Source organism: Python bivittatus, unplaced genomic scaffold, assembly GCF_059951505.1.
Source record: "Python bivittatus isolate LINGU-HERP-01145 unplaced genomic scaffold, Pbiv_v1 ctg000160_np1212, whole genome shotgun sequence".
NCBI classification, from domain to species: Eukaryota; Metazoa; Chordata; class Lepidosauria; order Squamata; family Pythonidae; genus Python; species Python bivittatus.
In genome coordinates, this window is record NW_028277076.1 from 1,314,675 (window position 1) to 1,336,117 (window position 21,443).

Genomic DNA, 21,443 nt, shown 5'->3' on the forward strand with positions numbered 1-21,443 from the left:
CGGGAGGCAAAATCCCCCAGATTTGACGGCAGCCTCTCGGGGGCACTCAGAAAGCCGCCGGTGGCGCTGGGAGAAAGCTCCGGTGCCCAGTGCAGCGACGATCTTTACAAGGAGCGCGGAGTGGGGGCGAGGGAGAAGGAGCTGATCAGAGATCCTGGCTAGGAGGCTCCGGGTCGCCCCTTCCCCGCCGATGGGCTCTCCTAGGGAAGCTCCGATGACCCTCCCTGGAATGACAGCAAGGCAACCCCAGGAAGGTCCCTCAACGCTCAGAGTTCTGCTTCCTTCCTTCCCGCTCTCTCTCCGCCCAGTGCGAAGGGAGGGAGGGGCTTCCCTCAACGGGCTGGGGGTCATCACTCTTCAGAGGAAGCAGTCGCTGGGTCTCCCTGGATTCGAACGGGACTTGCGCGGTCCGCTTGCCTCCCTCCTGCCCTGTCGCCAGCACCGGGGGTGGGGGGATCTGGGGTGCCGGTCTCGCGGTGAATGTGTGCACCTGGGGGGGAAGGGGGCACTGGCCCATTCCCTAAGGGTACAGAAGGTGGGAAAGAAGGAAAGGAAGAAGCCCTGACATTTGCAAAAGGGGCTTTAGAAGGCAAAAAGAGAAACGAACCAGCCGATCCTGCCTCCCCCTGAATCGGGCTTCAAATAAGCGCCCTTGTGAGAAATCGGGAGGGGGGGGGGAATCTCTTTGCTTCCTGCTCAGGGTACTCTCAAACAGTTCAGCCTGGTCCCTGAATGAACCCTGGGGGGGGGGGTTCCCAGGCAGGTCCACGCCCTCTTCTCGGTAGCCTTTTGGAACTGGCTTGCCACCCATAAGAGCTGGCCCAAAGTCCCCATCTGGCCTTCTCGCCTAAGGAAGGACTGGAACTCGGGCCTCCCCCCTCCCCCCCAGCCTGTGCTCGGTCCTAACCATTAGGCCAAAAGCAGACTGTAGATCTAAGGCCCGGTTCCCCAAAGCTGCGCCAGTGCACGGCCAGATTTCTGAGGAACGGGCTTAGGTGAGCGCAGCCCCTGAGGATGGGAGGGAACAGGAGCTGTCCCCGCGCCAAAGGCTGAGTCGCAGCCTCCAGAAAGGTAGAACGAGGTCCCATGCTCAGCTCTTCTGACGGCCACGCCCCCTTCACTTCGGGGGCTTTGGCCCGCCTTCCTTCCTTCCTTCCTTCCTTCCTTCCTTCCTTCCTTCCTTCCTTCCTTCCTTCCTTCCTTCCGTATTTTCGAGGATCCACTTGTCCCCCCCCCCCCCCCAGCACACTCTTCTGCCCTGACTTAATCTCCAAAGGAGGGGAGAAGGCGCCTTTCCCACGCGACGCGGACGGGGCCTGGCTCGTTCCTTTGCGGGGCAGAAAGGAGGCACAGGCGCTCACCTCCCGGGAAGCAAAAGCGGGGTGGGGGTCGGGCAGGGGCCAAGGAACCCCCCGGGCACTTTGGGGGAGGTCGGGGGAGGACTCTGAGGGCACGGCGTCCCTACCCGGCCCTTTCCTGGCTGCCGATGCCCAGCTGGTGGAGGAGCCAGCGGCGGTGGTAGCAAAGCCGCTGCCTGGACGGCGCGGCCAGGCCGGTGAGGGCGAGGGCGAGGGCGAGGGCGCTTTCCGGGCGGGCCGCGGGCCTTCGCCCTTCCCGGGCCGCGCCGGCCGCCGGCGAGCACATGGTGGACGGACCCGGGCGGGCGGGGAGCAGCCAATGGGCGCCGCGCCCGACGTGATGTCAGAGCGGCGCTAGAAAAGGCGCGGAGCCTTGCGCGGGCTGGGACTGCGGCGGCTCCTGCCCGGAACGCGGCTCCTCCTCCCGGTCCTCCCCCTCCTCCAGCCTCGCGTTCCCGCCCCCCGTGCCTCGGTCCCCGAAGCGGCAGCCCGGCTCAGCAGCCGCCGTCGCCGCCACAGCCGCCGCCACAGCCGCGCCTGCCCGCCCGCCCGCCTGCCGGAGAAGGCGCAGAGGCCGGCCCTGCTCCGCGCCTGCCTCCCTTCTTGCGCGGATCCGGCCCTCTCGGCCGCGCCCTCCGCTCGCCCGCCGCAGCGCCTAGGCCTCTTCCAGCGCCGGAGCCGTCCCAAGCGCCACCGGGGGAAGCAGAAGCAGCCGGCCAGCGCTGCCGCGCCCGCCGTCCGTGCGCCCCGGTCCGGCGGCCGGGCCTGGAGGCCCGCGATGCTTTGAGACCGCCCAGCCGGAGCTCCGCCCGTCCCACCCCTCGTTTCTCCGCCGGCCTGGCCGGGGCGGCCTCCCGCGGCGGGTGGACTGAAGGCAGCCCGGGAGGAAGAGGAGGCGAGACGGGGCGGCCGGCCGGGCCGGGGCATGGCGCCGCCTCGCCGCGCATAACCGGAGCGCCCAGAGCCAAAAGCGGCGGTCGCGAGGAGAAGCGGAGAGGCGCGGGGCCTCCGGCGCGGCCATGCTCTTCCACAGCCTGGCCGGCTCCGAGATGCACGGCGTCATCGACGAGATGGACCGGCGAACCAAGGGAGAGGCGCCCGCCATCACTTCGGCCATCGACCGCGGCGAGACCGAAACGGTAGGGCCCGCGGCGGCGGCGGCGGCGGCAGGCCCGGCGCTCCTGTTTAGGGAGGGAAGGATTCGGGGCGAGGCCGGCGCGGGGGGCTGAGCCCAAGCGCCTCGGTTTCTCAGCGCCCGGTTGCGCTCCAGTCTCCCGAAAGGCCCCGCCGCGGAAAAGCCCCGGAACGAAGGGCGGAGGTAGAGTGAAGCGTTGCGGAACTTGGTTCGGCGGGGAAAGGGGTCGCGGGGCCGCGGAACCGGGAGAGGCTTAATCGCTAGAAACGGGGGCAGGAAAGTGCCGGCTAAAGCGAAGCCGTAGTTCTGCACCGACTTTAAGCAGAGGAAGAGGGGTTTGTAATCAAAAATCACTTTCTTTTTGTAAACAAGTACATCTGTCTGTTCCTCACTCTAGTATCTCCCCTCCTTAAATAAATAAAAATAAATAAAATCAGTTTTAACAATAGATATTAAAAGCAAGGTTAGCCCACCTTCTTAAATCAACACAGAAAAGTGACTTTGGGGGGCTTTATTTTAATTATGATGGTTTAGACTTTTCATTTACAATTCCCCCCTCCCCAAATCTAACTCTCTTGCCTATCTATTGCCTTACCCCCCCCCCCCTTTCCTTTTAATGTGTTTGCTTAACCAAGTGGCCTCGGTCGGCAACATTTTAATCGGGGATTAGCATTTATGGTTTTTGCATTCGTTCGTTTTTCTTTCTCGCAACCGTTTGCTTTCATCGGCCAACTAGAAAATAAACATTTCCCGTAGCTCCTTCTAGTAATAACAGAAATAACAATAGTATTAATAATAATCTGTTTATAAATTGACTGTGCAAAATGCTATTTATTCGGGAATATTTTAAATTTAAACGAAACTGCCCTTTCAAAATATTTTTCATCCGTGTTGTCCTATTTTTTTGTGAAATTTCCTGGTCCTTTGGAGTCGGGGAACAGAAGAGAAACTTCTATAATTATTTTTTTCCTCCCCCACCCCTTTTTTTCTTGTTTACTATTATTATTATTATTATTATTATTATTATCATTATCATTATCATTATTCATTTATTTCTATGATGAGCCTGCTTTTTTTCTACTTAGAATTATTTTCTGCAGAGGCACTTTGAAGAGAGAATTCAAGAAATGAATTAACTTATTTTACAGAGTTTCAGGTTTGGGCTTCTAACAATTCTGGGAGGAATTAAATAATAGAATGGAATCATTTCCTTGCTCCCAAATATTAAACGGATTTTTCAAAGGTTCCAGGCAATTTCTCTGCCTTCTCATTCCCACGGCGCAATTAGGGGAACAAATTCTTAACCAAGAGAAAGAAAATTAATCTGATTTCAACATGCATGTGCATATCTATAAAAGAATGTCCGCTTCCTCCATTTCTAATTAAGATAATTATTTGTCCCGTTTAAAAAGAAAGAGGCGCGAGAAGAAGGGAATTTTCGTCTCCAAATGCCAGCGGAAAGGAGGTTGAATAAATATTTTACATTTTAAAACGTACTGAGGAGGAGGAAGGAGGAAAGAAATGGGACCCGATGACCAGCGTGGTTATTTAGGCAGGAGGGGAAAAAAACGGCTTGGTTAAGTCTGGGCTCGTCGTCCGCGGAGGCGGCCCAAACCTCGCCTGAGCTCCGCTGCGCTCGCTTGGGGCAAGTTTCCGCGTGAAACCCGTTAGGATCTCAGGGTTGGCCGCGTTCAGACGCCTTTCGCTTACTCCGAGGTGGCTGCCCTGGACCGACCCTGCCCGGTCCCCGTGACCGGCTTTCTTGGCAACGCGAAAGAGCTCGGGTTTGCCCTGGACGCACCGCCCTCCTCTTCTCTTCTCCCCACCTCGCTTCCATTTCCCTCATTTCTTCTTCTTTTAAAACGGAAGGATCTCGGAGGAGCCACGGTAGCGGCTGTTAGGTTGTCAGCAGGAGAATACGGGTTGGACTCGTGTTGTTATTGTTGGAGGCACAGCCGGTTGTTTAGACTGGATTTGGCATTTTTATCCACCTATCGAGTCCTTCCAAGGACCCGGGATAGGCAGATGTTGTTAGATGGTGGTAAAGGTATATTATTATTATTATTATTATTATTATTATTATTATTACTATTATTATTTATTTTGCAACGCGCAAGGAGTTGAGAAGGTCGCTGAGCTCCTGCACTCCGCGGTGGGACTAAACATTTGTTTCTTTAGGGCTTCCACCCGTGTTTATTTTACTGTATTCCCCCCCTCCCCCGCACAGGCCTCCGCTTTGCTATTCCCATCCCTCCCCTTTTCCGGTGGCACAGTCCATACTGAGGGGCAGAGAGCGCGGGAGGCTGGGGGCGTTCGGACCGCACGGCTCCCTCGAGCCCTGAATTAACCCCCGCTTGGGGCTCGCACAAGACCGGGAGGGAGGCGCGGAGCCGAGGGCTGGATTCGCCCGAGCGTGAGCGGGGAATCGCGCTCACCGGGGTTAACCCTGGCAAAACGTGGCCTGTCACGCCTGCCCTGGTGTCGCGGGGAGGCAGCCAGGCAGGTGGAGGAAGCGCTGCGGGGCTCGGCCGCGGGTCCCCTCTCCCGCCTGCGCTCGCGGGTGCGGGGCGGCGCTTCGATTCCGCTGCGGAGGCGGGCCGGGCCGGGCCGGGCCGGGCCTCCGTTCCCTGCCCGCCCGCGTCTTCCTGGCTGGCTTTAAGCGGGGGCCGGCCGGGCGGGCGGGGGCCGGCGGGTCTCCCGGTAAGCGCCGCTCTGCTCCCGCAGCACGCCATGCCGTCGGTCAGCAGCGAGCGGGCCGCCCTGTGCGCCGGCTGCGGGGGGAAGATCTCGGACCGCTACTACCTCCTGGCGGTGGACAAGCAGTGGCACATGCGCTGCCTGAAGTGCTGCGAGTGTAAGCTCATCCTGGAGTCGGAGCTCACCTGCTTCAGCAAGGACGGCAGCATCTACTGCAAGGAGGACTATTACAGGTACGGAGCGCGGGCGAGGTGGGGGGCAGGTCAGGCCGGTGGCCCGCGGGGGCTGAAAGCTCCCCGCCCGGCCCTCCGGGTTCCCTCGCCGCGGCAGCCGTCCGGCCCGGGCGCGCCGTTCCTTCCCCTCCCAAACGCCCAGGAGAGAGAGGGCGGGTCCTTCCCCTGCCCCGCGGGGATCCGTGGTCGAGGGCGCTTGCTTTTCCTCCGCCCGCCCGCCATCACGGAGCAAGAGGGACAGCGAAGAAGGGGGTGAAGGAGTCCAGAGGGTGCGCCGTGGAGGAGCTCTGCACCTGCTCACGGGAAGACGCGGCCTCAAAGATCTCCCTTTTCCCTTCTCTCCCCCCCCGCCCCCGCCCCCGCCCCCGCCCCCGCAGGAGATTCTCGGTCCAGCGCTGCGCCCGCTGCCACCTGGGTATCTCGGCCTCGGAGATGGTGATGCGCGCCCGGGACTCGGTTTACCACCTGAACTGCTTCACCTGCTCCACCTGCGCCAAGATGCTGACCACCGGCGACCACTTCGGGATGAAGGACGGCCTGGTGTACTGCCGACTGCACTTCGAGGCGCTGCTCCGGGACGAGTACCAGCTGCACTTCAACCACGCCGAGGGGGTAGCCGGCAAGGGCCCCGCGCTGGGCGCCGCGGCCCCGCTGGGCCTGCCCTACTACAACGGCGTGGGCACCGTCCAGAAGGGGCGACCCAGGAAGCGGAAGAGCCCGGGCCCCGGTGCTGAGCTGGCCGCCTACAACGCAGGTAAAGGCCGAGCGAGGCCGCGAAAGGAGTGCGCGGGGCGCCGTCCCGGTTTTGCAAAGGGACCTGCTGCGTGGGACCCGCGCCTCGGGTGCGCGGCGCTCGGCTCGGCTGCTCTCCTCTCCTCTCCAGAGCTCCGTCTCGGGCTGCGTTTGGGGCCCCTCTCCTGGCGGGTCCCTTGGCTTCTGCCCTGTCTTGGTGGCACCCTCGTTTGTGGACTTGGCGGAGGGGACGCGACGCTTTCGGGAAACGGGCTTGCTTGGGGTTTGCGCGCGCGGCGGTTTCTTGGGAACCCGCGCACCTCCTCGTCCCCAGCGCCGGGTGCCTTTGCTCACCCTGAGGCTGGGGCTTGGAAAACCGCGCCGGGCCATCCCACCGCTAGGAATAGCGGTTCGCCGCTGCCAGGCAGGGGAAGCGAGGGACCCTTGCGGGCGGATTTTCTTAGCCTCGGCGCTGGAGCCAGGAAGCTGCGGGGTTTTCGCCTCCGGGGGCCTAAGAGGCTGGCTCGGCCGGCGGGTCCCGGGCTCCAGCGAGCGTGGGGGCCGCGTTTCCTGCGGGCCAGGATCGGGTTGAAGTTGGCCGCCCAGCGTCGCGTGTTGCTGCCTGTTTCCCGGGGAGGCTCGCCGGAAAAGGGGTCTTTGAGCGACTGGGGCCAAGAGGCGCGCTTTCCCCGCGCTGAACTGGGCCGGCCGTGGAGAGGCGCGGAAAACCGGGGGAAAGGTGTGTGTGTGTGTGTGGGGGGGAATAGTCCTGCAAGGCGGGGGCGTTATTCCGGGTTAGCTGACAGGGCGCTAAGAAAGGAACGATGTTTGCTCTCTCTCTCTCTCCCGGGCCTGGGACGGTTTAGCTCTGCGTCGGGACCTCGGCCAGACACTCGTGACCTCTGGCGGAGCGAATGTACGGGGTGCGACGGGGGGGGAAGCCCCCGCAAGAAGGCGCCAGGCAGCATCACGGGGAGGGAGAAGGAAAGACTCGCCCTCCCACCGCCGCGCCGCTTCCTTCCTTCCTTCCCTCGGAATCGCTCGTTTTCCAAGCACCTCGACCGGCCCTGGGAAACTTTTATTTTTCAGCAACCGGGCGCCCCGCAATAACGTAGCTGCTGTAAGGTCGGGAGGGAAGTGAGGAGCAGAGAGCTGCTTGCTGATTAGCCGAAAGCCCCCATTGCAAGCGGGAAACATACCCGGGACCGGGGGGGGGGGGACCTTTCCTTCGTTGCGCCCGAATCCAAACGCGATTCGCATCTTGGTTCGCGTTCCATTTCCCCGTAAATGTTGGGCCCCGGAAGGGGGGGGGGAGGGCGGCAGGAGGAGGAGGAGGAAGAAGAGGAAGAAGAAGAAAGAGAGGAGAGGAAAGATTGACCCGAAGGCGGCGCCGCCGCCGCCGCCGCCGCATCTTGGCGGAACGACGGGAGACAAGCCGGGCGGCCCGGCCGTTTTACTCGCGAGATGGGACGCGCGCGGGAGCCGCTTGCCTGGAGACGGATGGAGTCGGACAAGCGGAAAACGGCTTCGGTGGGGGTCGGGATTTCAAAGAGATCCCCCCCCCGCCCGAAACGATTTGCGCGGGTGCTCCCTCTCCCCCTTCCCCCAACTGTTAATCTTTCTTTCTTTCTTTCTTTCTTTCTTTCTTTCTTTCTTTCTTTCTTTCTTTCTTTCTTTCTTTCTTTCTTTCTTTCTTTCTTTCTTTCTCGGGGGAGATCGCAGAGCTCTGAGGGTGCCGCATAAAACCAAACTCAAAGCCATCTCTTCTCTTCTCCCCTCTTTAAAATAAAAAAAAATCCTCAGAATTCCCTCTCTCAGATCTGCAAGAAACTCCCCTGGCAGCATGGGGGAAGAATGAGGACAGAAATTGGGACTATTGTTCAGCCCCCTCCCCTATTTCCTTATCCAATGGAAAGTGGTCTTCCTTGCCCCCCCCCCCCACTTTTCATTGCACACCTTTCAGGGCAGGGGAATTTCCCCCCTCCTGGGCTTCTTTGGGGGAGACAGAAGAGTCTTGCCTGCTTATTGAGAAGCAGCCCCCTCCCCTTTATTCAGGAAGGAAAAGGAGGAGAAAAGCTGCCCCCCCATCCATGATTTCACTTTGAGTTCATTCTCTCCTTGTTATTTCTCATTTGGTTTGTGCCCACCCCCTCAGCAAACTTGGCAGGGGGAATATTCAAGCCGGGTGAAGGAACTCCGGGCTAAGGGAAGAGTAGGGAAGGCTGACCATTCCCTCAAAAATGCTCTTTCTCACTCCTCTCTGGTGCATTGTTGCACGGGCGGTTCCAGCCCGCTCCTCTGCAGAGATTCTGGGGGCCACAAAGGAGTCATGGCAGGCCACGTAAGGCCCAGGTGGGCGTCACGTTTTGCACCCCCAGAGTAAAGATTCTGAGCAAGAAATCCCTTTATTGGGTTGGCTCAGACTTGGGCAAGCTTTAGCCCCAGGGAGGCATTCTCTGGCTGGAGGGGAAGAAAGAGGCCACCATGGTGTTTCCATGGCTGGTGGATCCTTGGGAGGGACTCTTTCCAGAGCTGGGGAGGGGGGCAGGCTTGCTGAGTGCCTCAGGTCACTTTTCCCCAATAGTTCCAGATGCTGCCACAATAGATTGAGCGGGGAAGAGTTGGGGGTGTTTCTTGGCCCCCATTAAGGCTCATGTGATTGAAAGTTACATCTAGATCGTTCAGTGCTTGAGGGCAAATCCCTGTTCCACATGCGCTTCTGGCCCTGAGAGTAGAAGAACCCCCTAGAAGACTCTGATCCACACATCACAGGCAAGTTGGTCAGGATAAATCTAAAGCCAGGCTAGGAATGTCCAGATGGGGTGGGGTGCTGGTTGCATAAAAAGAGTAGCGCCATTTGCAGAGAAGGGGGGCTTTTCCACACTGACTGGTTGACTGTGGGTCTGACCTTCATGGTCAAAGAGAACCCTGGCTGGTGGGAGAGACTATCTGGGAACCTTGTGCCCAAGCACTCTGCAAACATCTGGGCCAGGCTGCAGTACTGAATGGATTGTGCAATTGTTAACATGCGTGTGGCATTCTGAATATTTTCCCCCCTTTTATGGCCTCTGCTCTCCCCCACATGCAACATGCAAGTGGCCATTCTTCTTCTGGCCGTCTTCTTCAACCCAATCTTTCTGGGACTGTCCAAGGAGGCTCTCCCATTTTCCTTGGTGGGGCAACCCTCCACCGAACAGGCACACACAGCCCCTCTTGGTGGTTTTAGCCCATTCACTTGGCACGTGGTTCCTTTGGGTTCAGGAAGGAGACGCATTTGTGGGGATATGTTGGCAAATGCTTAGGAGTAACCACGTAGGGTACCTTGGCTTTTGTCCATGGGGGGGGAGAGGAAGGACAGTGTCGATGGGTGTGAGATGGGTGTGCGCGCCAAGCGATGTTGCTGATTCCACGTCTATTATGGCATCTGCTTTCTTAAGAATTGAACACCGAATGCAGGACGTTGATTTGGTGAAGATGTGACTTCAGGGTTTATTGTTGCCGCTGAGTTTGGGGGAAAAGATTCTGATCGAAGAGATCTTCTCTCCTGCAAGGGTTGATGCCAACAGAAGAAGGCAAAATTGCCCTTCTTCTGCCCACCCCACCCCTCAGTTTTAGTGGAATGCTTCTATTTCGACTGCTAGGCCATTGCTTTTGTTTCATTGATCTTGACTCACAGGGTCTTGGCCAGGCAATGCCAGGAGCCCCTCCCCCTTAAGTCCTGCATGAGTTTTTCCTCCTTCCCTCCACCCCCCACCCCAAGAAAATCCACTGCTCCTCTCTAGTGCAACCGTCCCCAGGGAGTATTTATGAACATTCTGTGACACCGCGTCAGCTGCACCCACGGGCCAGAGAGGAGGGTGGATTTCAGCAGCGGATGAAGATCATCTTGGCGAATTCAGCTCAAAATCCGTGGGCATGTAGTCGCTGTCCTCGGGGTGGGCTGCCTTGTTCCTTCTAGCTCGTGCCTTCTGCCCAGCCAAACACGTTCCTTCATCTCAGCTACAAGCAGGGTGCCCAGTGGAGAGTTTCTTGGGCTGGCTGAAAAAAAGGAGTTGTACTCTATCATGGATAACCATCTTCTCGCTTGAATTTTGTTAATGGCAAGCCGGTACTCCGAGAAAAGAAAGCGAAAGAAATACGAACTTCCATTTGGTCCGCTCTTTAATAAAGAGAGCTGCCCTTGTGAACAGAGTCCTGCGAATTTATTCAAAGTTGTGGGATGCTAAGGGCCGTACAGAACATGCAAACAATTTGCAAAGGACTTCTGGTCGTTTATGGGGGGGCAGGTTGGCTTAAGAGAGGCCACTTCCCCACCACGGCTGCAAGGCAGGATCGCCCCGTTCTTTTAATATCGCTGCTCCTGATATTTGCAAACTCTTTCCCCCAGGGAGTTCTGGAACCTTGCAAGAAATCTGGGGTTCGCCTCTTGTATTAGCCGTGATTTCCTTCCTCACCCTCTCTGTGGTGGCCCGAATATAGGTCCTGCTTCATCCCTCTCTCTTTTTTGTTGTTAAGCCAGCTTTTGAGCTACGTCGAGCCACTTCCAGCAAAAATTTGAGCACATGAAAAAGTGGTAGGCTGTCAGCTACCAGCTACTCTTGGCAAGCTGATAGAGATGGCTGTTTTGATTTCTGCCCATTTTGGGGACACCCCTGTATTTTTGTAGTGCTTGGGCAACTGAGGGGCAACTGAGATGGATTAGCTAATTCTGACGTGTGAATCTGGGACCCGGATTTAATTCAGAATTTCCAAAAAGGCTTTTGAATCTGCACCTGACTTAACTGTATCCCCCCCCCACCCCCGCTTTTCAGGTCCCTGTCAGAAGCTGATTGGATAATCCGATGAAGGACAATTTTAAAAGCCTGTGCAGATATGTTGAGACAGCTGGATCAATAATTCACACATTAGCACTCCCACGAGAGATATTTATCTCTCTCTCTTTTTTTTTCCTTCGGTTTTAGTCATTTTGGTAGAATGAGTAAATAATTATCAAGGGAGAGAATCAAATGAAGCTTTGCGTGGAGGTTTTCCCACATAGTGGCTTCAAAATTTGGAAAACGGAGAGGAAGTTGTAGAAATTTCCTCCCCGTGTTTGCTCTCTGAATGGAGACCGTGTGTGCGCCGTCCTTAAAAGCTGTACGGTATATCCTTTTTAAAATGAATCGCTATATATTCATTTAAACTTGATTAATTATTGCAGACTGAAGTGGTTTTAGTGAATGATTGACACTGTCCTTTAATTCTTTCCAAGGGTTTCGCTTGTTTGTGGGGGTGGGTGGGTTTTAAATTGTCTTTAGTTAGTGGGGGGGTGTGAAGAGAGAAAGTAATTTCGAACTCAGATTTTTCTTTATGGGGCTTGGATTTTGAATGGTCTACAAAAACAGAGTTACTTTTAAGCTTCTGTTTGGGCCTCTGATGCAGCTCAAACATCCTGGTCTATTCTTCCATCAAATTATAAGTCAGATTTTCAGTCAGGGGGGAACATCCTCCCCCCCCCGGCCCCCTCCCTCCCTCCCTCCCTTCCTTTAAGCAGTCTTTTAGTTAATGGCCTCCTTTTTCATTCTGCGAGTAATGCTGGATGGGAAGAACTCGGAGGTTTTGAATGAGATTTTCCTATTGAGGCTGGAGTGGACCTGGGGGTTTGCAGCTGCGCGATGCCGCCGAGCAATCTGAAGTGCGTTAAAACATTTTGCAAAGCGATTCCTTTCTTCTCCTGTCTGGAAAGGGAGTGCCAAGTGGAAGATTGGCATGGGTGTGTGTGTGTGTGTGGGGAACAGAAGATGCAAATGCATAAAACAGTGGCAGAAAGCAAGAGGCCTCCCCCTGCCCTCCCCCCCTGCCCCAGCTCGTTTTGTAAAGGCAGTGAAAGGGAAGATGGGGCTTCTTGCAAACTGATCCTGTGCAGGACTGGTTAGATAAGGTTAGAACCTGGATTTAAACGCTGCTGCGTGATGCGACGGAGTGCGGTGGGGAGGGGAAAGGCGGCTTTGGAGAAGGCATGTTATTATTTCACTGACTTTGAAATGCACCAGATCCACCATGCTGCTAAATCCGTCCTGCGCTGTGTTCTGGGTAGCTGAGCCCAAATCTTTCCTTGATGCCACCTTGGTTGGCACGGGGGAGAAAACCTCAGGCTGGAGCCGAAGTGCCCAGCCAGACCCCCTTCCCCGGCCGGTGCTGACCGTCTCATCTCCTGCTTTGTGCCCGTAGCGCTGAGCTGCAATGAGAACGACGGGAGCCCCCTGGACCGAGACCAGCATTACCCCAGCAATCAGAAGACCAAGCGCATGAGGACGTCCTTCAAGCACCACCAGTTGCGGACAATGAAATCCTATTTTGCTATTAATCACAACCCAGATGCCAAGGACTTGAAACAGCTCGCGCAAAAAACGGGTTTAACCAAAAGGGTGCTCCAGGTAAGCCAAGCTGAGGCTCAAACGGAGCAGCGGTTGCAGGGGGATGGCCGTTGGGTCCCCTGTGTCCAGGGGTTATCCACAGCAAGGTGCAGAGACTGTCCAAGGTGCGCCTTGTCCTGTTCTTTTGGTGAGCAGGGCTGCTGTGGGCCAAAGGCAGAAGGGTTCGGAAGAGGGTTGCAGCCTGGCCAGCATTTTGAGCCTGATCCATGTGTCCAGCCATTTTAATCTCACAGGCCACCACATCCACAGTCCCCGTGAACGCAGTCCCTAGGGGACTGCACCTTTTCTTGAATTGCACCACCGCATCCAGGCCCTGTCCCAGGCAAAGGAAGAAAGCGTTCCCAGGGAGCAACTGGGGCCGTTGACAATGATGGGGGAAATTCACAACCTGTTTCTGCCTGTGGTGGAGTGACAGCTCCAAAGGGGTGGGTCCCAGGAACGTGATTTCCAGGTGTGTGTGTGTGTGAAATAACAAACTGAGGTTGGCTTCTGCTCTGAGACAGGGATGATGGTTCAGAGCAGCAAGGGTCTTTCATGAGGGCCCAATGAGGATATGATGGAAATCCCACTGTTGCCTTCTTTCTGGTTGCATCATCTGGTTTCCAATTCTCTCCCCCACCCTGACCTCCCCACCCCAGTGACCAGAGCAGGCCCTACCATTAGGCAGAGGGAAGCTGCTGTCTCAGCTGTCAAATGTTGGAGGGGGCAGAACTGCCACTGTCCTCATGGATGGAGCACCTGGTATTATGAGTAAGAGGTTGTCCTGCCTGTGGACTTTAGGTCTCCTCTGCTGTGGTCTTGGATGCTGTGCTGGGCATGGCAAAATAGTTTTGCTTTTGGGGGGCAACTTTTGCCAAGCTAGGACTTCCCTAATGCAACATTGACCCACTTTGGCATTAGCTTCACATTGGACTCTGTTGGAAAGCATCATCTTAAGAACTTCTTCTGATGCACACCAATAGATTTGGCCTTCTAGAAACATGCGTGGTGTGTGTGTGTGTGTGCATGTGTATGTGTATGTGCACACATCTGTTTTACATAGATTTCTCAGAACCAAACTCAAACTGGCTACATCTGCCCATTGCACTGAGCTCTGGTTCATTTAATTGTGATTTGCTGAATGCCCTTTCATGACTGGATCCACATGGTTGATGACTCAAGCATGGTTTATAACTTAGATTGTGGTTTGTCTGGTATGGGCTTAGCAGATTCTTTGAACCTAGCCCTGGTGGATTATAAATCAGAATTTTGTGTTATGTGAACTCAGGCAGTTGTGGCTTGTTTGACCAACTGTGGTTAAACTGACCTCAGCTTAATGTGAACCTAGTCACTACATGATCAGCTGACCCTTGTTGCTGCTCTTAAAACAATGAAAGAGACTCACCGATTTGTAAAATTGTTCTGAGTTGTTCCAGATAACAGGACACGGAACAATGGATTTAACGACAAGAAAGTCAATTTTGTTGGGCATCAGGAAGAACTTCCTAATGGTAAAAAGTTGTTCAGCAATGAAATGAACTACCTGGAAAAGGAATGGATTCTACTTTGCTGGAGACGTTGAAGCAGAAGCTGTGAGGTCCTGTGACTGGTTTTGTCTAGCTTTTATTTTTGGGGGGGTGGGGTGGGGAGGTCCTCAACATATTATCAAAAGCCAAGTGTGGCTGTTGGCTCAAGAAACATTTTCTGCATCTTTGGCTAGCAGCTATGTTGATGGACGTGATGAAGTCATTCGGGAACAAGGGACCACTGGAGTAGAAACTGCAGGATGGACTTGCCAGAGTAGATACAGCCTGTTGAATTCTGAGCCTGAAAGGTTTTGATGATCATCTGGCCAATGAAGATGAGTCCTGAAAAGCTGAGATCCTCAAAATGTTAACAGAAAGCTGGTGGTGGAGAAATGGGGACTTTGGCCCGTGCCTTCTGCAAGTGATAATTTTGGAGAAAGTTCTACAAATATTGACACCTTGACCAACAGGAGCCATTGTCTGTTCATTGGTAAAGATGTGAGCAGAATTCACAGGACTCTTGCCTTGCACTTCTTTGCTTCTCAAGAGTAAAGGTTGACTTTGAGAAGGACACTTTTTAAATACATGATAGGGCAACTTTTCCCAGTTGGAAGCTAATAGCTCCCACGATGGCCCAGGCAGGGTGCCCGGTGCCCGTGCTGGTTAGTGATAGAGCTATACTCAAGCAATCCAGAATATTTGGAGGCCTCACATTGGGGAAAGTTGACATAAGCTGCCCCTTTAACAACCTATTAACTCTGGCTCTTATTTATTTTGCATTCACTGCCTTTTGACTTGACGCTTGAAAAATGATTTGCACCGTGTAGAGGAACTCTCAAGCACTCACAATTGCCGGATGTAATGCCTCTGCATTCGCTCAGATGCTCTGTGGCCTCTTCTTCTTCCAAATGCTCCTGGGTGTAGAAAAGGGCTTATTCTGGGGCAGAGCCCCAGGGATTTCATGGCCCAAAAAGTAAACTTTGGAACATATCCTGTCCTGAGTTTTGACTGCCAGGCAATTCTACCTCCCTCACCTATTCTGCATGTATTTTATATGATTGACAGAGAATTTTGCTGTTGGTGGTGATGGTGATGGAGAAAAAAGGTCGCTGGGTTTATTTGCAAAGTCCACGACAGTCAGATTAGGAAACAGCAGCTGGAGAAAGAGGTCTTTTGGATATCTCTGGATTTCAGCTCCCATCGGCCCCTGCCCACAAGGACAGCGGTCAAGTGTGCAGAGACTTAATGTCCTACCACTTCTTGGGGAGCCTCCAGCTTTCTACCCTCAATGTTCAAGAAAGGAGGAATTCCACAGGAGTGCAGAAAGGAGGACCTGTGTCAATCTAATTTTCTCCAAATCCGAATCAATTTTTTAAAGCATTTTCTAACCCTTATGCAGCCACGGAAACACGGCCAAAAGTTATTTATGCAGAACAGATTATGCCCATACTTTGGTATCTTTTTAGCTGCAGACTTTGGGAAATCTTTCTGGGGTTATACCAGCCAAATTTCTTCACAGCTGCAAAAGGGACCGGCAGCAAAACCCTGCACCGTGAAGGTCATCTGTCCAGACTTTTTTTTTCTTTTGCAGGGTTCTTTTAAATATACATTTTGGGGTATTTTTGGAAATGTCCAGGCTCCGTGAAACCTGCTGTGACTTCTCTCCTATGCGGAGAGAGCGATTTAGAGCAAGGAACCGTAAAGAGGACACACAGTGAAGGAACCCCGTACCTATCTGAGCTTAGTTCCTCAATGATAAAGACTTCCAAATCCATTCTGACTTCAACTACATAAGGAAGGAACTACACATGGTTAAAGAAATATTACCACAATTTGGATTTTTAAAAAATAATTTCCTTTCTGCATTGTACAAATGAAGCTGTTTAATCTGAGTCTGCCTGTTAATCTGCCTAAGTTAATCTACTTGCAAACTAGCCGTAAACTTCAAGAGTTTTTGGTAGAGAAACCCACTTGAGATCCTTTTCCATAGGAAGCACATCCATACCTTGCGCTTAGCTAGAGTTTTGCTTAATCATGTTTCCGGACTAATCTGTTACCGTTGGCTGGGTTCCCATACTACGTGGACCAGACAAAGTTGGGGGCTTAGAACTTCATTCATGGGTGGCAGCAGCAGGGACCTTCGGCAGGCAAAGCACGCGGGCCCCTCTTTTGTAATGCCAGAATTTGGGATCTTCCAAGAAAGCTGGATCGTGGGAGATCTGGGATTTCTCTGTAAGGTGCACCATTGATCTGGAGGGTTTAGAAGACAATAGACAATAGCAAGAAGAGGATGGGTATCATGGCTACCGACCTCCTCCAGAATTGGAGGCAGTGTGTGTGCTGCTGAGCAAAATGGCAAGAAGAAAAAGGTTTGTTGATGGTTCATCATCCTAGGCCATTGGCCCTGATGGTTTGAAGCTGATGGAAGTTGGAGTTCTACCAACTGAAGAGTTAAGGTAGATCCCCTACATCTGCTTTTCTGCTGTGTATACTAGAATTTTCTTTTGCAGAAAGGCAGGGGGGAAAAAGGGTTCAGTGAGTTCCTAGCAGTGAAATAATGTTCACTGGGCAACATGAAAGAAACCTTCTGGATCTCCTCCAGCCATGGCTGTATTTACACTCTTCTGCCAGGACAATGTGTGAGCATTTGAGGAAGCAGACCCAAATCCTTCAAAGCTACGCTCCCATTAATTTGTTAGTCTTCAAGGTGCCACAAATTGTGTTGCAACTGACTCTGTGGAGCAACCATGGAATCTGGAACCATCTGCTCATAGCTGGGTCACCAGGAAGAGACTGAGGATTATAAATCGCCAGAGTGATGGAAGACCCTTTTGGAATATCATAAATAAAATTTTATGGAAGATTTTTAGCAGTCAGCTAGAATTTGGAAAAAGAACAAAGTGGGGAATTGGGGGAGAGAGAGAAATGCTGAATTGATTTACACATCATGCTAAAATAGAAGTGTCTTCTTTTGGCACAGGCTACTGTGTCAACTCAATCTCCGAGGCTTATTATCTTAGCTTGATGTGCAAATCTAACCAACTGGGGTTGACTCAATAAAGGAGGGTTACACAAACTCTGGTTTAGGGTGGTGAGTGAACCCAGTCACAGTGTCTGTACTCTTGGATTGGTGAACTTTCTGGATCAATTGGCACCATCTGCAGAACTAGAACGTTTGGGTTCCGACCAGGAAGGTGGATCAGAGGATTAGCAATTGAAAGCTCAGAAAATATAACCAAACTGGCTGGCTTTAATATTTTTTCCATTAAGCTGGGGGGGGGAAAAGCCACTTCCGAGGGAGTCTGATCCAGCAGTCTCCATCGAGGCCTGGTAGACGCCATTGTGTAAACCATGCAAAGTTGCATCGTTTTTTTCTGTGATGACATCATGGTAGGCGTGATGGGGTCACCCTTGCCCCTGCTAAATGCTCATGCCAGACCCCATATTTCTATTTAAGGTGCCTATTTATTGTTCAGGAGATGCCGTTGTGGGTTGTCATCATGATCCTACTCTTCTGCTTCTAATTTCTCAGGTCTCCGATAAACATCCAGTTATCAGGCAAGCGTACCCATGGTGGGAAGAACTCCAATTGCTAAATACTTGTCTGTCATGCTGAGGTTGAATGCAGAGGAGCAGAGCTGGGGGGGGGGGGAGTTGGTAACCCTGAAATATTACGTTTAGGAGATTATTCTTTCAATGCTGAAATATTTTTAAGGACTTCTGTTGCTGCGGTTCGGGGAGGCGAATAGCATCTTGCTGATCTATCCGAAGGTCCAGCTGCTTATAATTTGGTGCAAGCCCTTTCAGGCGTGTGTCCTGTAGGGAATGTTTGCGTGCCACAGTGGGCATATGAGGACAAGGTTCGCGTGTGTCCGGTTGCATCCTATGGTTTCCTAATTTTTTGGATCGTTCCAGATCAGGCAGTTAATTTTGTGCAGAGGCCTGTGGCAAAATGTGATCCGATTGTGCAAAGCCTGTTTGGAAATACAAACTCCCTCCCATTACCTTTTTTCCCCCTTTTGTTTCCCTGCCTCAGTTTCTCCCTGAGGAAAACGGCATGAGATAATAATAACCTCTCTGGCTTTTTTTTCTCGTTACAACGGAAAGCCTTTGGGTGTGAGACGGATCTTTACGCTGGCTAGGTTAACCTGCTGCCTCCCACCCGTTCTCTCTTGCCGCTGTGTGCCCATGTTCCACAGCTGCCGAGCATTATGAGAATCAAAGCCCAGCTCATCTAGAAGGTGCCTTCTGGAGGAAACCCTCCCAAAACATTGTTAGAAAAGAGAAACGTTGACTGCTTGGGGTTCAGTCTGCATTCCTGTTTTGAAGAGCTCTGAGGACTTTGGAAGTTTGTACACTATGTGGTGACTTGGAGTTGGCTTAAAAACAAAAGTTATTGCTATTACGTGTACCTTTTGGCTTGACGTTCTCCAGCCACCAAAAGGTCTCCGGGCTGGTAATCTCGACATTGGGCTGGTTGGGTTCCCAGTTCAAGAGCTGTGCTTTATCATCCATGCTCCTGCTTTTAAAGCACCCCACATCAGTGGAATTCCACAGATCCAGGGTGAGGATTGCAGAGCGCACCAACTTTGCAACTCATCCGAGAGACCCGCAAACATGTATTTGTGCTTAAGCTCGCTCAAAACTCTGCAGCCTGCCCAAACATCTTTTCAGTAACTGCCAGGCGTGACTCCTTTCTCCTTTTGAACTTGGATAGTGTTTTCTCTGTGTCTTCCCGTGGCATCAGTGGTCTCAACATTGGCATTATCTTGAACCTTAAGGCAGGTTCCCTCTTGCAAAGAGAGACAGAGAGAGGGTTCTTGTTTCTTTAGAAACGGATACTCTATTATGCTTTTTCCCAAACGTGAAAAGTTTGCATTGCACTCATTACTGGAAAAGTATGCAATTTGTACAACTCCCTCTCTCCCCAGCTCCCTGTAATTATTCTGCAGGAGAACTTCTGCATTCCCTTTTCTGCTGGAGAAAAATCAGGAAGAGTCTGGCAGCACCTTTTCCGACTAAAAAAAAGTATGAAATGCATAAACTTTGGTTCTGATTTTCTGCTGCCCTGGTCTTAACACGGCTCTCCTCCTACAGTGTCTTCCTGCTGCAAAAAGTGGGACTTTCTGAACTCAAGAATTAATTCATCCCCTGAGATTGTTTTATTCCACCCTGGCAGGTGGATTGGAAAACAGAAAACCTGTTGTAATCTCCCTGCACACATCGCAAGTCAAAGTAGGGTCCCCCCCCATTTCGTTCCTTCCTGCCTGAGTCATGTATTTATTTTAAAATCCTTATCCTGGAGCAAGTCAATGCCCTCACAGAGACACAGTGAGTCTTTGCTCAACAGGATGCAACTTGGAGGACTTCTATTATTAATAATAACATATAATTAGATCCCTATCATACCATTCCTCTGAGCTGTTCAAGATGTTAAAAATGACTCTTTTCCCCCATGTTGTTATTTTAGAATTATTAATAATTTATCTTTGCATGTAATGCTGGCAGAACTTTTAAAATGATCTGGTGCCTGATCTAAATGCCATCATAAAAATAAATATTAATATTTAAATATAGACTAACAACACAACAAGGAGGGAAAACATTTTGCCTGAATGACATCCTGTTGGTATTACTGTTGTATCTCCCCCCCCACCGCCCCCCAAAAATGACTTCACACCATTTGGTTAGTTTACAAGGTCATAGGGTCACTTGCATAATATTTGATGGGAGACTGCCAGCAGTCCCAGAGCTCTGGGCCAAACTGGGAAATAAGGAAGAAAATTCCTGAACAAAGGCAGTGAAAAACCACGTCTGTATCATTGCCAAAAAAAAATTCATGAACATGTCTTTGCAGTCACTAAGAGCTCACCTTGAGAAAGACTCTACCTTTAAGGGAGTCCAAAAGATTCAATGAGGTTCTCCAGAGATCCAGAAAATTCCACCATGTTAACTTGCTCGCTCATTGGGGTGACCTCCAGGTGTTGGGGTGACATCTCCCAGAGTTCCCAATCAAGGTGGCCCCGGAGACATTGAGAAGTAGTTGCCCCGTCCTGTGTGGAGGTCCACCAGGTTGGAGAAGGCTTTTTTAAGGGTACTGATGAGACCATAATCGCTCAGGGCACTTGAGGGGTCGGTGCTATGAGGTTTTTCAAGAAGCGAAGACCTGAAAGTAATACATAAGTAAGTAACCTTGCACGTTGACAACTTAACTTGGCATTAACAAATCTGTATTTTGGTTTTAACCATGCTCCCATCTCGGTGCTCAAGACAACTCCAAGGCCGATCAATCAGTGATTGGAAAGGGGCGTGCTTCAGGCTGTGCTTGAAAGAGTGCACCCTCCCACGTTGTGTTCATTCTCTGTTTCCTTCCCTCCCTTACCTGGAACGGTTTCAGGTCTGGTTTCAGAACGCGCGAGCCAAGTTCCGACGGAACCTCTTACGCCAGGAGACCACGGGGGTGGACAAGGCCTCCGACTCGGCCCTCCAGGCAGGCCCCCCGTCAGGACCAGCTTCGGAGATCTCCAACACCTCCATGAGCCCATCCAGGACCCCCACCACCCTAACAGACTTGACGAACCCTAGCATGCCCTCGGTGACCTCTGTCTTGAGCTCGGTGTCCGGCGGCTTGGACGTCCACGAATCCCGCAGCCCTTCACAGACAACGCTGACCAACCTTTTCTGATGACTCGATTCCGTGGGTCGTCTTCTTTTTAAGGAAAGAAATTATTCTTAGTCAAATTCCAAATGTATTTTTTAACTTGGGAGGTTCTCACAGCTGGGCTGCAGCGTTACCGTCCGTCGCGTCGAGTCCGGCCCCGTCTGAAAGCCACCGCGGATTTGAGGAGTGACTTGGAATCACAACTTGCCACACAACATTTGTGTCAATGTACAGTTTTATGGACTGGGCCAGGGAAATGGCAATTAATTTAAGTTGGCTAAAGCTTGTGTAATTTTCAAAGACTGCCACGTGCCTTATTTACTGTTCATTCCCTTTCTCTACCCCGGCCTTTTTCTCTCTGTATATTTATGACCACGGCAAAAAGCAAGCAAACTACAAAATGGGGTGGGGGGGGTGGGGGGGGGAAGAGAAATGAAAATGTTAATACGAGTTTTGCTACTTTGAATTAAGTCCTAAGCCCTTCACTGGTCGTTCTGATGTCTTAGAATTTAAAAAAAGAGAAAAGTGACACGTCTGTTCAGCTATCAAAATTTGTAAAAATCTAACCAGTAATAAAGCCACTTACGGAAACTACCTCCACGTGAATTGCCCTTGCAGTGAAAGATGGGAGAATCCTGATTTGGGGAAGGGGGCTGAGGAGGAGGAGAAAAAGATGGAGAAACAATCTAGAAGCTTTTTGTACCTC

At 52.4% G+C, this 21,443-nt stretch overlaps 1 protein-coding gene across 1 annotated transcript; it reads left to right on the forward strand.

Annotated features, from left to right (window-relative positions):
• The first annotated feature begins 2,377 nt into the window (after positions 1–2,377).
• On the forward strand, positions 2,378–21,125 carry LHX2 (LIM homeobox 2). Its single transcript, XM_088146739.1, has 5 exons — positions 2,378–2,497; positions 5,218–5,423; positions 5,801–6,177; positions 12,366–12,571; positions 20,474–21,125. The coding sequence occupies exons 1-5, from the start codon at positions 2,378–2,380 to the stop codon at positions 20,759–20,761; spliced, it is 1,197 nt and encodes a 398-aa protein (XP_088002865.1). The 3' UTR covers positions 20,762–21,125.
• The last annotated feature ends 318 nt before the right edge of the window (positions 21,126–21,443 follow it).

Bases quoted from the DNA above. Each gene is read 5' to 3' on its own strand.
- LHX2 (XM_088146739.1), top strand. From the start codon at position 2,378: ATGCTCTTCCACAGCCTGGCCGGCTCCGAGATGCACGGCGTCATCGAC. The intron at 6,178-12,365 runs GTAAAGGCCGAG...TTGTGCCCGTAG, and splicing joins GCTGGCCGCCTACAACGCAG to CGCTGAGCTGCAATGAGAAC. The intron at 12,572-20,473 runs GTAAGCCAAGCT...GAACGGTTTCAG, and splicing joins TAACCAAAAGGGTGCTCCAG to GTCTGGTTTCAGAACGCGCG.